This window comes from Prionailurus bengalensis, chromosome B2 (genome assembly GCF_016509475.1).
Source record: "Prionailurus bengalensis isolate Pbe53 chromosome B2, Fcat_Pben_1.1_paternal_pri, whole genome shotgun sequence".
Classification (NCBI taxonomy): Eukaryota; Metazoa; Chordata; class Mammalia; order Carnivora; family Felidae; genus Prionailurus; species Prionailurus bengalensis.
Window position 1 is genome coordinate 3,402,718 of NC_057349.1, and position 17,531 is coordinate 3,420,248.

General features: G+C 45.5%; 5 protein-coding genes across 6 annotated transcripts; 2 read left to right on the top strand and 3 right to left on the bottom strand.

The window, feature by feature from the left end:
• The first annotated feature begins 244 nt into the window (after positions 1-244).
• LOC122489147 (histone H2B type 1-K) lies at positions 245-1,865 on the top strand. The gene has a single exon (XM_043590661.1). The coding sequence runs from the start codon at positions 276-278 to the stop codon at positions 654-656; it is 381 nt and encodes a 126-aa protein (XP_043446596.1). The 5' UTR covers positions 245-275; the 3' UTR covers positions 657-1,865.
• A 509-nt stretch (positions 1,866-2,374) lies between these two features.
• LOC122490315 (histone H4) lies at positions 2,375-4,037 on the bottom strand. Its single transcript, XM_043592927.1, has one exon. The coding sequence runs from the start codon at positions 3,417-3,419 to the stop codon at positions 3,108-3,110; it is 312 nt and encodes a 103-aa protein (XP_043448862.1). The 5' UTR covers positions 3,420-4,037; the 3' UTR covers positions 2,375-3,107.
• A 4,617-nt stretch (positions 4,038-8,654) lies between these two features.
• Positions 8,655-9,739, bottom strand: LOC122490321 (histone H3-5-like; the record flags this gene model as incomplete). The annotated part of the gene is made up of 1 exon (XM_043592936.1): positions 8,655-9,739. A coding segment is annotated over one exon (411 nt), but the record flags the coding sequence as incomplete, so codon positions are not given.
• LOC122490289 (histone H2A type 1-H-like) lies at positions 8,655-10,493 on the bottom strand. The gene has a single exon (XM_043592897.1). The coding sequence runs from the start codon at positions 10,458-10,460 to the stop codon at positions 10,068-10,070; it is 393 nt and encodes a 130-aa protein (XP_043448832.1). The 5' UTR covers positions 10,461-10,493; the 3' UTR covers positions 8,655-10,067.
• A 269-nt stretch (positions 10,494-10,762) lies between these two features.
• On the top strand, positions 10,763-16,995 carry LOC122490302 (histone H2B type 1-J). Of its 2 annotated transcripts, none has more exons than XM_043592912.1 (2): positions 10,763-11,177; positions 16,805-16,995. In XM_043592912.1, the coding sequence occupies exon 1, from the start codon at positions 10,794-10,796 to the stop codon at positions 11,172-11,174; it is 381 nt and encodes a 126-aa protein (XP_043448847.1). In that variant the 5' UTR covers positions 10,763-10,793; the 3' UTR covers positions 11,175-11,177; positions 16,805-16,995. The 2 variants fall into 2 exon arrangements, with proteins under 2 accessions (XP_043448847.1, XP_043448848.1); XM_043592913.1 differs by having other exon boundaries at positions 16,815-16,885.
• The last annotated feature ends 536 nt before the right edge of the window (positions 16,996-17,531 follow it).

A 17,531-nucleotide genomic window follows, 5' to 3' on the forward strand; every position in this document is an offset into this window, starting at 1 on the left:
CACTTTTTATAACCCTATTGAGCGCGAAAAAGAAGACCTTGCATTGGCTAAGCTGGTGGCTTTATTTCATCCAATGAGAATGAAGCTTTGGGAGTCTCGCGTTGCGATTGGGCAGAACTAACTGCTGACGTCAAGTTGACTAGTCACCAATCAGACCCAGGACTGTAACTTGCACCTTATTTGCATAAGGGCTTCTACATAAAAAGGACAAGTTGCGCTTTGCCCCCAGTATAGTTTTCACTTCTCTTCTCAGCGCGTCAGGTTTTCTCTCGGTCATGCCTGAGCCAGCCAAGTCCGCTCCCGCCCCGAAGAAGGGCTCGAAGAAGGCGGTGACCAAGGCGCAGAAGAAGGACGGCAAGAAGCGCAAGCGCAGCCGCAAGGAGAGCTACTCGGTGTACGTGTACAAGGTGCTGAAGCAGGTGCACCCCGACACCGGCATCTCGTCCAAGGCCATGGGCATCATGAACTCGTTCGTCAACGACATCTTCGAGCGCATCGCGGGCGAGGCGTCGCGCCTGGCGCACTACAACAAGCGCTCGACCATCACGTCCCGGGAGATCCAGACGGCCGTGCGCCTGCTGCTGCCCGGGGAGCTGGCCAAGCACGCCGTGTCCGAGGGCACCAAGGCCGTCACCAAGTACACCAGCGCGAAGTAAAGTTGCCAAGTAAGAGTATTTAACCCAAAGGCTCTTTTAAGAGCCACTAACCTGTCAATATCAGAGCTGTAACTACATGTTTAGAATCTAGGCTCGAGTTCAGGCGGTTTCTTTGAGGCAACCATGAGGATTCCATTGCAGTGAGTAATGCTTACTGTGCCCGTAACCGCCTCTGGCAGGAAGGAAACCGGATGTGCTGTGAGTTGGCTCTTGCGGGTTTGCAGCAAACATCCTAGTATGCCCCTTAACGGGAGAGTAACACAAGTTTGTATACGTGTGTTGTGTGAACTAAAAATGATTCCTGGCTGTAGCGCGAATGTGGATCCTTTGGTTGTGAGCAAGAGTGGCTTCCTGTCGATCCTAACAGCCTATTGTCTTGTGACTTTTCTCCGTTAGGCGTTCTAATCTTTTATCGGTAAGTTCAGTCCCCACTGGTCTTCCAAAGCCAGCCTTTTACCTCCGGTTATCGCATGTCCTAGGCGGTACGATATAATTAGAAAGATACTGTGTGCCGGAGGGGACGTTAGATTCGTAGAGCAGCGCTCTCATCCAGCTTGGGGGAAAAAAGTTGGCCTCTCCGGCGCATTTGGGGCCGGGACAGTGCCAGACCACCCTGGGGGAGAGGTATGCAAGGCAAAGATAAGCTTACCTTTTCTCCTGAGTAAAGAAATGGAATACAAGGGCTCGCAATAATGTGGCTAGCTTACTGGTTTGTCATACTGCCAGAGAGAGAAGGGACAGGTAAGGGCATATAAGTAACCGTTGGAATCTCGTGCCTCTACTGATTTGAGTAAATTAAAGTTTGTGCATCTGTTCGCCTATCTGTATGAGAGCATTGATCTGAACTTCGTGAGTTATGTGCTCTCCAGGGAGAACATGAAATCTGTGTGAATAGAGATGATAAAAGTGACTTTCTTAGGCCCACAATCGGATCTACTGTAGAAGAGATCGGAATAACGATCAGATGGGGATAGTCACGAGCTGTCCCTGTACTTGTCCTGATACACGTCTGCCGTTTCTTCATCATGGGACTAGGACTACAGCCGACTCTTGGTGATGGCTTCTCTAGCCGCGCTAAGCAGAGAAGAATGGTGAAAAACATTATAGGTTCGTGTTATAGAATATATTTGTGACTTGGTTATTTGACTTGGCTGGCAGTGCCTTTATTTTGCCATTTTAAAATGAGAATAATAAAACCGACCAAGATTACGTGAGAGAGTCCACGGAAAGTGTTTACCACAAATTGAAACAAATTATAGGCAGGATTTCTTCTCTTTCACTCTACCTTTTGTCTTTCATAATGGCTTGCAAATTTTAGGCATTCGGGCCATCAATCATGGCTTACTAAGAGAGTAGGACGATCAGTTGCCAGTAATTTCAAAAAAGTTTCCATCTCCAAGCCCAATAATGCCATGAGCAGCCTAAATTTCGTCCACTTGTGCCTGCAGTTCTTTGAGGAACCGAGGGAAATAACTCCTGTACGAACAGGCATCATTTGCAAGAACTCCTAAGAGTATGAACTCAACATTATTAGACCTGACTCCAAAATAGCCCAAAATCTTGTAAGAAAGTAAACAATTTTATTACGATCAGAGAAATGCAATTTAAATACATGAGATACAATTTAGCAAATGCGGACAGGCAAAAATCTGGTCTGCCGTTAGCAAAATGTTGCGGCGGGGGGGGGGGGGGGGGGGGGGGAGGGGGGTTAGCAGGATTTGCGGGGGGGGGGGGGGGGGTAGCAGGAACTCTCCTACTTGTGGAATATGGGAATGTAGCCCAAACTACAACCTTGAGAAGCAAGCTGCGCATTTCTTGTCAAGTTGAATATGCACAGATCTTGGTGAGCAATCCCACTCCTAGATAAGCAAGGAGAGAAGGCGTACAGCTGAGTACAATGCCCATTGCCGTGCTAGGTCATGGAGGGAAACTCAGCAATTTAAATTTCCAACAGAGAAAGGAATGGATAAATCATGAATGTGGTCTACAGTGCAAGAGGACAGATAGATTCTCTTCTAGAGCTCTCTGCAAACAAGTTTCCTGTTAAGGGGAACATTACTTTGCTTGGCCTCTTCACGATCGGACATGAAGGAATGTATTTAAAAGATCGGTGTTAGGTTAGGTTAGCGTGGGCCTGGCTCTTAAGGCCGGACGCTTCCAGATTTCCCAAAATCTTTGGACTAAGCTAATGATCCAAAAATAACCAGATGCCGTGCAATGCCACCACGCAGTGAAAAGGGGTCGGGGGGCCTGCCCAGGTCCTGTCCCGCTGGGTCCCAACTCCCATCCTCCGGCCACGTTTAAATCCCCGGGCAGAAATAACCATTAAGCCGCATTTAAAAACGGCTCTACCGAGACCCGTTTATAGACAAGCGCTAAAGCTCTTTTAACGAAAACTTGGGGGCCCTAAAAAGGGCCTTTTTGGTAAGCGACGGGAACCTTTAAAAAACTTTAGCCTCCGAAGCCGTAGAGGGTGCGGCCCTGGCGCTTGAGCGCGTACACCACGTCCATGGCCGTGACCGTCTTGCGCTTGGCGTGCTCCGTGTAGGTGACGGCGTCCCGGATCACGTTCTCCAGGAACACCTTGAGCACCCCGCGGGTCTCCTCGTAGATGAGGCCGGAGATGCGCTTGACGCCGCCGCGCCGGGCCAGCCGCCGGATGGCGGGCTTCGTGATGCCCTGGATGTTGTCGCGCAGCACCTTGCGGTGGCGCTTGGCGCCCCCCTTGCCCAGACCCTTCCCGCCTTTGCCGCGACCTGACATCTTCGCGAAGTCTGAGAGCAAGCAGAAGACTGCAGGCAGAGCGCGCAGCTCTCTTTTATAGGCAACCTCTGCGGACCGGAGTGAGAACCGGAAGGGCAGCGGCGGGAAGTCCGCCTGGGTTGGAGGAGGGACCTAAACCCGAGCCTCCTTTGTTCTCGGAGCGCTTTACACCCAGGACCCGGGCAATTTCCCCTCGTTCTCGTGTAGCGTGTTCCGTACCCCATCCTCATTAAGCAACGAAACTTTAACACTGCAGAGGATACACTTTAAAGAGCACAGGGAAGAAAATACTCCGTTTATGTCTCTACAAATATGCGTGCCTTTGCTAACTATGTGTGTAAGACTGTGCATTTTGTAAGGTTATACGGGGCGAATAATGCTGCAAATGCTAACTTCCTAGATGTTGAACAAGATGTGCTAGTAAAACAGAGAATTTTAAGATCTTGCAGGTGTATTGCTAAATTCTCTTCCAGCAAAGGTGTAGCAGTTTTCAGTTTCAACAGCAGCTCCGACTTCGTCTTACTCATAATGAAGAGAGCCATTAAGATAATCTTAACTATAATAATCCGGACTTGGTTTCTTGTACAGAGAATTAACTTTTAAAAAGTTAACCAGCTAGCTAACCAGTAGAACATAGTATTTTCCCCACTGATTCGAGGGAATTAGTTGCTCATATATTGAATATTTCACTTAAAATTATTTCTCGAGTTTTCACTGTTCCTCTGATTAGTCCACTGGCAGTGCTGAAGGTTATATTTGTAACATTGAAAAATAGCATTTCGCTATACATTTATTATGGCAAATACTGTGTTTTCCTAACCTGAAAAATACTGAATCTCTCCATCCATCTAGGTCTTTAAGTGTATCTCAGTAGAGGTTTTTTTTTTTTTCCCCTAGATAATATATCATTTGAAAATTTTTTAAAAGCTCTCATTAATTATACGAGCAATTAATTTGTCATTGGTGAACAAGTAACAACTCTAATGCAGGGGGAAAAAAGTACACTTTGGTCTTTCTATGAAAATCTTTATGAAAATATACTTAGCTGAAAAAAATATATATACAACTTTACTATTGCTTAAATTCTGCGAAATTTTAACACTTTTTTCAGCATTAGCATGTAATCCCCTTGGTATCCAATGATTTTATTGCTATCCTTTATATCAATGAATTACTTTTAGCAAATGTTGCATTACAGTATTTCCAAAGTATTCCATTTAAATTTTATAAAAGAAATACACATAATTTTAAAATGTCATTAAGATATTTAAATTTCTTTTCTGCGTTTATGCGGCAATAAAAGAACACTTGCCCAACACTTGAAGAAACAAAACCCATTCAGCCAGGGGGGGTATATTCTATATATTTTATAAAGGGACGGATAGCATAGGTTAGTTCAAGGGCAAATGCAAATAGGAAATAAGAGGCTTAATTCTCCCTGAGGGTCCTTCTATTTTCCTTTTTCTGTTTCAGAATTTCTTGCCTTTTTATGGCTAAATAAGTCTTTTGCTGGCCCCTTACCTCAGGGACTTTCCTCAAGGATCTTACTCTCTTTGAAAGGTAATCATCAGGGGAAACAGTCCTCTACTTGCCAGCTTCTTGAGAAGGAAAGGGACCCAAGTTCAGCTGTTACCTGCGTCCACACTGCAAAACCTATCTAATGTAAAGGGATGTACCCACTTAGCTACTAAATCTCACTAACAAAGTGAGGTTTCTCTGTGCCTTTGCGGTCTCTTTAGAAGATTACCTATGATGAGCATAGTATTCTGGCTTAAGGTGTGTTCAATGAAAAAGATTGTTTTCTTTTCCTTCTTTTTAAATTTATTTATTTATTCATGTATTTGTTTATTTATTTAGAAAGCGAGAGCCGGAAGATAGGGTCAGGGAGAGAGAGAAAGACAGAGAGCAAGAATCCCAAGCAGGTTCCATGCTGTCAGCGCTGAGAGAGACGTGAGAACCATGAGATGATGACCTGAGTGGCAATCAAGAATGCTTAACCGACTGAGCCCCCCAGCACCCCACCCCTTTTGCTTTTAATTGTATTTCTCCAACATGAGTTAATTGGAATACATTTTACAGACCCTACTTTGTCTACTTTAAGAATCGGTCAAATTCCCACCAACCTGCAGCCTCCCTCTTTGACTTCATGGATTTTTGCCTGGCAACGCATCCTGTTAAAGTTGCCAGTGGGCAGCGATCTGGAAAGTTGGTCAGGCTCTTTATAGTTTCTGAAAGTGAGAGCGGAAGGCATTTATTTTTCTATAAACCTACAGTGTATTAGTTCATGAAAATATAATGCCATTTGGGCCGTTTTCTCATACTCACTGACTTTTATAGATCAAGATAAACTTCATTCAAATCAAGGTATTTTCCCTGTACCTTTCACAGCTGAAGGGTAGCTGAGTGTGCCTCTCTCTCGTAAGGATTATTCTGAACTGATTATTTTTGCGAAACAGCAGATACAGGAGAATGTCTGAAAATAGAAGTTACTTTATTGTGAGAGATATTTACATTTTTAAAGGAAATCTTCGTTTGTAAGTACCAGGAAGGAAGACTGGTACCTAACAAGACAATTTTAATGGAAAAGACACGTACTTTAATGTGCATAACGAACCTCGGCAGCAGACTCAGTTAGTTACACTTGCCAAATACAGCCTATGCCTAATGACTCTGTCCTGTTTCCTTTAGGCCAAATCTCTCGAGCAGACGACAGCAATGGTTTCCCAACCTCTAGCCTTACTTCGGAACTTTGTATTCACAATACACTTGTGTTAGTGAACTTCCGGAAAAAATGCAGGTCGGGTTGTGCTACTCCCACGTTCGAAGCTTCGAATGGTAATTTCGGATGATTTATACAACTCAGCTTGGCGTGATCTGACCTCTGCCCGCGACCTCTGCCTGTGACCTCTGACCACTCTGTGAACTCGCTTTCACCCCTTGGCCCCTCTGCTCTTGATCGTCCTTAAACATTCTTGATCTTAGACTTGATCTTTAAATTCCTTATCCTTTTTTGATCTTGCTTAAACATTTCGTGTATGTGACTGCCTTGGGTATTTGCATCATCTTCTTAGAATACTTTCCCAAATGCACCTGTCAGAATGGCTAAAATTAACATGAATTAATTTCTGATAAGCACCAAAGAGGTATAATCTGTCTCAGGGGCCTGTTCATCCTCCAAAGGAAGGTGAGGTAATCGGCATAATCAGACCCCCTGACTTTACCCTTAAGGGAAGGTGCTCCGGCCAGAAACAATCTTTTCTTTTCTTTTCTTTTGTTTATAACTTTCTTGCCCCACCCTTCTTCCTATAAAAACTTTCCATTTTATACAGTTCCTCAGATGCTGCCCAATTCACAAATCTTCATTTAACGAAGCCAATTAGATCTTCAGATTTACTTGGTTGAATTTTGCTTTTTAACAGGTTATTGGCACATAATGGGCTATTTAACTTACAACAGTGAGTGTTTTAGGTTTGATGAAATTTGGTACGAAAACAATGTTGCAATCACCTTGAATATATATGTCTTTGTGCACTTGACCAAATATTCGGGACAAATCCATAAAGGTTCATCTAAACCAAATTTTTGACAGAGAATTTGGTCTTCTCATTCCTTACCAGATGAAAACTCAGCAGGTAAGTGGTGCAGTACTGGAGGAAAGTGACAATGTCACCAGCGAGGCCCCAAGACCTGACCTTTACTGCTCACCTGCTCGTACTGACGTTCGTCCCACGTTTTCCTTAAGCTCTTTTTTCCAGTGTGTGTCTTAATTTAGGCAAAAGACCCGAGGGGCATAGTATCCTGTGATGGAGTTAAGATACAACACTGAGAAGTATTGTAAAGAGACAGCTTTAGTTTGCCTTAAAATTTTAGACGCGTTCTCTGTGTATTACTTAGAAATACAATGCAGATTTAAAGTTTTTTTTAATTAAAAAAAAACCTTTTTGTTATTCTTTTTCAGACAGGGAGAGACAGCGTGAGTGGGAGACGGGCAGAGACAGGGAGACCCCGAATCTGAAGCAGGCTCCAAGCTCTGAGCTGACAGCGCAGGGTCTGACGTGGGACTCAAACTCACAAACTGTGAGATCATGATCATGACCTGAGCCAGAGTCAGATGCTTAACCGGCTGAGCCACCCAGGCGCTCCTCAGGTTTTTTATTAATACTGACCTAACTCTGTACTAACAAATACCAACAAAATATTAGCATTAGGTATTGAAAGGTGGCAGAATAGGCCACCCCAGAATATTCCACTCTGGCGTAAGGTTTATTTTCAGCTGAAGGCATTTGAGATAAAGCAGAGACCAGAACAGCTCTTGGTCTTTCCCTTCTACCTCTAAAAACAGGAAGTAGATTTATCAAGATGTCTCTCCTTCCCTTTCTACCGGGAAGGGGAAAGGTTAATTCCAGTGTCACAGCAGGCAGTTGGGTAGGCTCTAAGAGGATGCCTGGAGGCCAGGGCGGAGGAGGCCGTGCCCAGCTGCAGGGTGGGTCAGAGGCCTGTCTGGCCACACTCCCCTGAAAGCCCCAGCACACTGGAGGGGCCCAAGATGGCGGCGCCAGGACAGGAAGCCCCCCAGCAAGTGAGGAAAAGGCCCAAAACCCTGCTTCCAAGAAATCCCCGCCCCCAGGTAATCAATATTCCTCCTCCTAGTTAACAACTGTCAATAACTGATAGAAACCTCAACCCTGGTTCACACGTGCTCTCTCTCTCCCTTGAGCTCACCAGCTCTCACATCTCGAGTGTACCTCTCATCTACTGTGTTGTGTCTGCCCTTGAATTCTTTCTCGTGAGGCGACCAAGAGTCTTCGGTGACATCTTTGATCTGGGCTTGGTGGAGGTCTTAGGGCTCAGGGTCTCCCCAGTTCACCCGGCCACACCAGTAGACAGCATTCCACCCTTATCAACGGAGAGAAGGCAGCAACTTAAATCTGCCTGACGGACTTCATTCTTGTTCTCCTGGTGACCTTCCCATAACTGACTTCCCCTCACCTTTTGTCTTCGGCTCATGGGGGCCAAGGGCAGACCGCTCCAAGATGCGCCACTGGGCATGAAGATTATTCTGAGCTGAAGGCAGTGAAGACCCCACGGGCTCAGAGAAACTCTTGGTACTAACTACATAGAACAACCTGAATTGGGGGTCTTTCCCAGAATAGGGTTATTGGCGGCGATAAAGTTGATCTGAGTGACCCATCCATATGGCAGGACAAACATGGAATTAGCATGCTCCTATGGCCCCCCTCCTACCAAATTTATTACTTTTTAAAATTTGGATAAGAAGTGGAATAAACATTTTTTTTTGCAATGTTTGCATTTTATACCCTTGAAATATTATCCTAAGCAGAATTTCCATAAGTGTCATCGGGCGGCCAACGTCGTCCGTGACATTCAAGAAAAAAAGCGAAGAACGTTTTTCTCCCCGTTTTTGAGATGACATCCGTGACAGGGGTCCAGTGCACAGAAAGTAGGAGGCAAGATTGTGCCCTGGGCAATCAAAACCACTGAGGGAGTTTTCCTTATTTGGTGACAACAGCAACAAAAGTAAGTCACGTCAATCAACCTCCTTCCACACCTAACCGGTCGGCTGGGCGGAGAGACCTGGGTCGTCGGGAGCCACAGCACACTCCACCTCTCCATTCAGAAGCATTCCTTGGTCAAACCATACAATCCTCTATTGATAGGATTTTCCTTACTCTACATGGACCTTGAAGCCTGTAAGGCGGAACAGCCTGTGCGATTAACTACACTTTACATTTCAATGGCAATAGTTGTGGGAACTAACTAAAAGTGGGACAGAAATTACCCGGAAGCAACCAAGGGCACTGACGATTTTAGGCTCCTCCCAAACGGGAGAAACATTTCTCGGGCTCCAGAACGGTGTCCTACCTACCAGCGTAATCCCAGTATTTCATTCATTTGCCAACACGGAGGGGGGCTGGCGAGGGCAGTGCCTCAAAACTTAGGCCAGCCTTGGGATGGCGCACGACAATCGGGCCCTGAAGCTCTCCGTTCGCCTGTAGGCGAACTGCATGTCCTTTGGGCATGACGGTGACGCGCTTGGCGCGGATGGCGCACAGGTTGGTGTCCTGGAAGAGCCCCACCAGGTAGGCCTCGCACGCCTCCTGCAGCGCCATCACGGCCGAGCTCTGGAAGCGCAGGTCGGTCTTGAAGTCCTGCGCGATCTCGCGCACCAGCCGCTGGAACGGCAGCTTGCGGATCAGCAGCTCGGTGGACTTCTGGTAGCGGCGGATCTCGCGCAGGGCCACCGTGCCGGGCCGGTAGCGGTGCGGCTTGCCGGCTGCTCGCTGCGCCGTCCGCCCAAGTCAGGGAGGGCAACTTTTTTTGCGCCAAATTTCATTACCCGAAAAGCTACGTAAACAATGAAGAAATCGAAAAAGTCTATCCCCAATCACCGCCATGGGCTGAAATCTACCCCGCTTTGCACGTTAGGGTCTCATCTACGGTGTCCTGCTTTCAACCCAGGACGGAGATTCGTGAAGAGTGAGTGACCCAATTTCCCTACATCTCACTTTCCTTCCTTAGTGTCAAAGAAATGTTAAGTTCTTTTCCAGAAAAGATAGGTGGCCCTGAAAAGAGCCTTTGGGTTTGGACTCGACTTACTCGAGCTACTATAAACTATCATATAGACCACTACTTGCTCTTAGCCTTGTGGTGGCTCTCGGTCTTCTTGGGCAGCAGCACGGCCTGGATGTTGGGCAGGACGCCGCCCTGCGCGATGGTGACGCGGCCCAGCAGCTTGTTGAGCTCCTCGTCGTTGCGGATGGCCAGCTGCAGGTGGCGCGGGATGATGCGCGTCTTCTTGTTGTCGCGGGCCGCGTTGCCCGCCAGCTCCAGGATCTCGGCCGTCAGGTACTCGAGCACGGCCGCCAGGTACACCGGCGCGCCGGCCCCCACCCGCTCGGCGTAGTTGCCCTTGCGGAGCAGGCGGTGGACGCGGCCCACCGGGAACTGCAGCCCGGCCCGCGACGAGCGCGTCTTGGCCTTGGCGCGAGCCTTGCCGCCTTGCTTTCCGCGTCCAGACATTGCGGCTCAGAAAACCTACACTGCGATAAACTGCCAAAACGAAACCGACCGGGGTAGCAGTTTTTATAACCCTTATTGGGCTTGAAAAACAAAAGTTTTCATTGGTTAACATTGCAGCTTCATATTAACCAATGGAAATGCAACTTTGGGATCCTTGTATTCCGATTGGGCAGAACTCACTCCTGACGTTGCCCTGAGCGGCCACCTATCAGACACAGCACTCTAATTTACGCCTTATTTGCATATGTGGTTCTATATAAAAGGGGCGCATTACGCCCTTCTCCTAGTTTCTCTTTCGTTTTTTCCTTTAGGAGTCTTGGGCTGTTCTGACTTATGCCTGAACCAGCCAAATCCGCCCCGGCCCCGAAGAAGGGCTCCAAGAAGGCGGTGACCAAGGCACAGAAGAAGGATGGCAAGAAGCGCAAGCGCAGCCGCAAGGAGAGCTATTCCATCTACGTGTACAAGGTACTGAAGCAGGTGCACCCCGACACCGGCATCTCGTCCAAGGCCATGGGCATCATGAACTCGTTCGTCAACGACATCTTCGAGCGCATCGCGGGCGAGGCGTCGCGCCTGGCGCATTACAACAAGCGCTCGACCATCACGTCCCGGGAGATCCAGACGGCCGTGCGCCTGCTGCTGCCCGGGGAGCTGGCCAAGCACGCCGTGTCCGAGGGCACCAAGGCCGTCACCAAGTACACCAGCGCCAAGTGAACAGTGAGTTGGCTGCAAACTGAACCCTAACGGCTCTTTTAAGAGCCACCCATATTCTCAAAGAGAGAGCTGCCACTTGCTTATTCTGTGCTGATCCTGTGACTCATTACAGTAGTTAGTCTGAACAATCTCTGGCTTTACCTATTACAGTAACTAAGTGGCAAAAGTAATACTGGGTCTCAGCCAAGCTCTGGGACTCCTGTGCAAAGTAACAAAGGCTCTGAGCTTGTCCCTCACTTAGGAGCTAGCTACTTTCAAAAGGGCTCTGCCACCAGTTCGAATAACCTTTAGAATTAAACGATGGAAGAGAAAAAATAAGCTGGAAGCAAATTCACATACTCCCCAGTCACCCCTTGAGAACAGAGCTGGACTCGTGCCCAGGTTCCGGGGGTTGCGCCTACAGTTTGAATTTGCCGCCCTTCCTCTCTGCGCCCTGATTGGTTCTGGCATCTGAGACCCCCCCCCCCCCCCCCCAGCACACTCCGGCACCTAGAGTAAATATTCTCCGGCTGTCTATCCTGTTTTCATCCTCTTAAGCTTTCTAAACTTGTCAGGAGTGAGGTTTAGTATTTCCTCTTGGAATTTTCGTTGGAGAGAGGAATCTAGAAGATGTTTTCAGGCTGAGAAGTACCAATGCTGTATTTCCAATTAGGCTGCCGCTTTCCTTCTGCCATATACCCATATAATGGAAAATGTTACCATGATGAGACAGGGCTATTTGGGGGTTCGGTGAAGGCAAAGAAGCTTGATAGCATCCATCCCAGACTCTTGTAAAACGAGAATCAGTTTTTCTTTTAAAGTTCCTTTGGTTGGCGCTTAAAGCTGCTGTTTGACATTGTTGGGAACCAGTAAGGAAAAAGCACGCTCCGCGTCGGTTAGGTTGCCACAAGTAAGAACCAGCCAGCCAACAATGTGTCTCTAGATTATAATTCTTCAATATCTTGTGTCTCTTAGCTAAACAGCCATGATCTGTAAAGCAATTGGAAGCCTCCAGTCCGGCTGGTTTGGGGTTTAGGTAGTAATTTTAAATGCATTTAATATAAATAAATTACCCAATTTGTCTAAAACGGATCTAAACTTAACACAGCGATAATGTCTAAAACAATGTTTTGTTAGATCCAATGTCAAATATAGGCTTCTCCTTTGTTGACTCGAATCCTACTCCTGGTTCAGTGCCCACGTCAATCTGGCCTGCTCTCCGAAATTCCCTTTCCTTGTCCAGCATTTGGGAACTGCCTCCGTATAGTATAGTTAGTGAATTGCTACTAAGTGGTTTGCTGTGTGTTTCCCCACAGAAAATGTGCAGTCAAGACAGGAAAAATAAAGAAGGAAGAAAAGAGAAAGTTCTTTCCTTCATCTCCACCCCACACTATTGATAACCGAGTACCTGGAAACAACATAATTTTTGTCACTTTTTCTGTCATATGAGCCCCCTGATCCTCTCCATTAATCTGAATAATCAGATGATAATGTTCAAGCTAAATACTTTTTGTTCTTGTTGTTTGTGCTATAGGATATAGAAATGAGAATACAAAGCCCGAATTCGTGGAAAACGCAGAGGGATTGGGACAGAGGATGAGTCGTAGGCAATAGTCCATTCCCAGATGAAACTTTGTGAAAACTAAGTTTTTTTTTTGGAACAACAAAGTTGAAAAGATAACCAGCCAATTTACCCTATTGCTCAAAATTAAACTGCTTAAGCCATACACAAATCAGGAAAATAAATCAAATTTTCATCTGTGGAGTTATTTGCACCTGGATGGGGTCCCCTTATAAATAAGGCAAGAGTTTAATCTTTTGCTTGAAAAACTGTTACACTTTATTTATGTATTTATATGTATTTATGTATTTATTTATTTATGTTTATTTATTTTTGAGAGAGACTGAGCACAAGTGGGAGAGGGGCAGGGAGAGAGGGAGACACAGAATCCGAAGCAGGTTCCAGGCTCCGAGCTGTCACCACAGAGCCCGATGCGGGGCTTGAGTCGTGACTGGAGCCAAAGTCAGACGCTTAACTGAGGGAGCCGCTCAGGCTCCCCTAAACTGTTATCACTTTAACCTACTTCTAACCAGCTTCAGAAGAATTGGATTCAAATACAGTATGTCATTTACAAAAGTGTACATTGTACATGGTGTTATATCTTATCCCAAAATACACACATTTGTTGCTCAAATACTTACGGCTATTTGGCCCATCTTCCCCAGAGATCATAAACCACAATGATGCCTTGAACATTGTGTTAGATGAACCGGCTGTTTGTAAGAAATCTTTTTTCAAGCTATACTATATCAAATGATATTTCATGTTTCTACCGTGCACATATTTCTTTGTAAGCTATTCTACATCGGCTGTGGAAATCAAGACACCCATTCCCCAGGGGGTTAATAGAGACACGCTGACAAAGTCCATTGAAAGATGCATGACCCTATATCTAGATCCCTATGCGGATATCTGTTCTTCAACTCTATCTTTGGTATGTTAAAGCTCATTCCATTATAACGTTTGTCAATTTTATGTTCAAGTTTTAATGATACATGGCAAATACCCAGTTCATAATAACCATATTTCCAAACTATTGATTTGAACGACTTATGCTAAGCTTTAATTTCAAAGAACCACTTTTCCTGATATTGTCCCCAAATGTTGGATATGCAACCCTGTTTAGAGTCTGCATTCCATGAAGGCCTATGCCTTCTGCCCATAAGTCTAGAACGGAATTTTTGAATTTTAAGAACACTGTTTGGCATACCTGAAGCATTTGTTTTGCACATTACTGGGATTTTCTCCAGTCTTTGCAAATGTATTGCTTCACCCTCACTGTGGAAACGATACCATTTATTTGACATCGGGACACCAGAAGAACACGTTGTTTGTTCTTCTGCTATTACTTGTACACCATCAGATCGACAAAACTATGACGTATACATCGGTACTTGATCGTCAGGAGGAAGTGATACACGCAAGGCTCGGCCTGAGCAAGTGCTGAAGGAGGAAAACAATTTTGAGAGCAAGTAGCTCACACCCCAATCATTTCTACTTCTGAAACATAGTTATGCTTTTTGCTATTTTTCTTTTTTTTTTTTTTCAACGTTTTTTATTTATTTTTGGGACAGAGAGAGACAGAGCATGAACGGGGGAGGGGCAGAGAGAGAGGGAGACACAGAATCGGAAACAGGCTCCAGGCTCCGAGCCATCAGCCCAGAGCCTGACGCGGGGCTCGAACTCCCGGACCGCGAGATCGTGACCTGGCTGAAGTCGGACGCTTAACCAACTGCGCCACCCAGGCGCCCCTCTTTTTGCTATTTTTCAATAGCTTGAGGACTTTTCCTATCAATACCTGATTGAGAAACACTACCTAGGTTTGAAACTAGGCCCTGCCACTTGAAATTTGCATTTACACATGACTTTAATTTCTGTCGCTTTCTTCCTCATTTCCAAAGGGGGATTTGGTAGTGCTTCTCATGAATTAATATCTTCAAAAAAAATTTTTTTTTTTTTTTTGCCGTTTATTTATTATTGAGAGACAGAGAGACACAGAGCATGAGCAGGGGAGAGGCCGAGAGATGGAGACACAGAATCTGCAGCAGGCTCCAGGCTCTGAGCCGTCAGCACAGAGCCCGACGCGGGGCTCGAACCCACAAACCGTGAGATCATGACCCGAGCCAAAGTCGGACGCTTAACCAACCGAGCCACCCAGGCACCCCTTGTGAATTACTAGGTTAACAACGTCTTGCATATAGTAAGCCTTCAACATATTTGAGCTAATACCACTGCTGACACCAGTCAAAAGGGCAGTATTAGAACGAGTAATAACAACGTCCCGCTCAAAAGTACCCATGAAAGACAACAGAAAAGAGAGGAGAGTGGCAGCTCATTGTTAGTTTTGCTGGAAAGAGAAATGATCTAAGATATCGAGCTAAACCGATGCATGTGTGTCTGGCTGGGCAAGGGTTTGAAGGGGACAAAAGTGGAGGTTTGTGGACAAGTTTGGGGGATGAGTGATATGGATGAACTCAGAATGGTCCCAGAGTGTAAGAATGACGTTGGCCCTTGTGGATGCGAACCAACAGGTCTGTCCTTCCGAGGAGGGTATCGGTACTCAGGCATATGACAGTCACCATGTGCACGTCACAAAGTTTATTTTTCTCAACACCCTTCCTACTGCCCAAGCAAGATGGCCAGGGTGATGCTGCTGGAGGTTACCCACAAGCTCTTTGGTATAGACTTAGCTCGCCAGAGTTGACCTGGATCCTGGCACTGCTAAGTGTCCCATATGCCGGGACCGCTCTTCTTGGATCCATGTTGTCATGGATGAGGCAGCTATTGGACTTCACTGACACAGACACTTACTCTAGATTTGGTGTGTTTCACCTTCTCTCATGCCGTCGCTGGCAAGATTATCCATGAACTTCCTGAATACTTTGTGCCTCTATCTCACAGCATTCAGGTCATTTTAGAAAAAGGGTAAGGCAATGAGAAGATGGTTTGGGACTCACCAGTCTTCAGGGGCACCACATCCTTCATGAGCACAGCCTTACCAATTACTGGGAGACTCTGTTAAAGTGGCATCTAGGAGTTTGGCAAGTTATCGGAGTCCCATTCAACTGGATAATGTATAGGTACCGAAGAGTGACAAATAGGCATAATTTCTGCCATTGCCAGAACACATTGGCCAAAGAACAAAGAGGCAGAAAGGGGGTAGTCCCTCTGCTCTTAGGGTTAATCACCAGCTCAAAAAACACCCACTTTCCATCCTTGCATCTCAGGGCTCTCTCTGTTGCGTTCATTGGATTTTCGGTTTTTTTGTTCTTAAAAGCTTTAGTACTCAAAGGAGGAATATGTCTGCCAGCGGAGACTGAGATCACACTGTTAAATTTTATGGATTTACAAAAAATGAGCCATTTCTGATATAAAGTTAAAACAATTTTAATTAGATTCACAGACTGGCTTAAGAGACATATGGGAAGGGGGCACCTGGGTGGCTCAGTTGGTTAAGCATCCGACTTTGGCTCGGGTCATGATCTCACGGTTTGTGGATTCGAGGCCCGCGTCGGGCTCTGTGCTGACGGCTCAGAGCCTGGAGCCTGCTTTGGATTCTGTGTCTCCCTCCCTCTCTCTCTGCCCCTCCCCTGCTTGCGCTCTGTTTCTCTCTCTCTCCAAAAAATAAACATTTAAAAAAATTTAAAAAAGAGAATGAGAGAGACATGTGGGAAGTCTTGAGGACTTTGGGCTTTCGGATTCCTCTGTTTCTCAATCTTGTATAAGTTTTGTTTTCCTTTTTCCCTCCCACACCCTCTGTTTTTAGGAGGGACAGGCAGGCACCTGGAACAGAGAACGTTGGAGTGTTCTTTAAAAGGCCGTCATAAAAAAGATACAATGAAAGCCAGTCGACTTAGTCTCAGAAACCTTCAAGTACAAGTTAAACTACACTGATCTAGGTTACTACAACATTCATAAGTACACAAATAAAGTTTTAATAATTCTTCCGAATGGGTCACTTGGTGAAACGGTTTTCAGATAACCGAGCTGAAAAAAAAATTGTGCTGTCTACCCGGTTTCCTCCTGTGAGATTTCACGTGTGTAGTTGGCTATTTAACCTAATCTCTGTTTCTTTCCTTCTCCTTTACTGTTTTATTCAGGGTGTCTTGGTGCCACATAACTCTACAGGTGACACAGTATACCTATGGCCTCACCGTGGAACCAGAAGAACAGTGGATTCGGGATTACGGGCTATTTTCTATAACTGAACTGATTCTGCCTCTGCTCTTAGGATATGACTGAGACATGCAAAACGAGAACATCGTCACTGTCATGGAAAAGCAGTATGCGGAAAAGAGTGTATTTTGGTCTTTGGCCAAGGTTTACTTCTCAATTTACACGAATTCATTGAATTTCTATGTAACCACAAACTTTTTCGCCCATTACTAAATATATGTAATAGAACCATATAATAGCTGCTGTAAATATAATGGGTCAAGAAGAAATCCAATGATATCAGACCCTTATTTAAAGGCATTAAATGAAAAGATATAATACATTCATGGGCACGAAATATTAAAGATGTCAGGTCTTCTAAAATTGGTATTCACGGTAATTCCCGTCAAAATCCTAATGTCAGTTTTGGAATTTGGAAGCTAATCCTAGCATTTATTTAAAGAGCAAAATGGTAAGAACAAATCAAAACAAGACAAAAACAAACCCAAGAAGCTCTCGATGAGAGGTAGAACCTGATGTAGTGATAAAAGACCTGATACTGGGTGGCAATGCACAGAGATGAACACATTTACCAACGGAATCAGATAGAAAGCCAAGGATAGCATCTAATTTTTTGTTGAACTTTCACGTTAGTGAGGAAA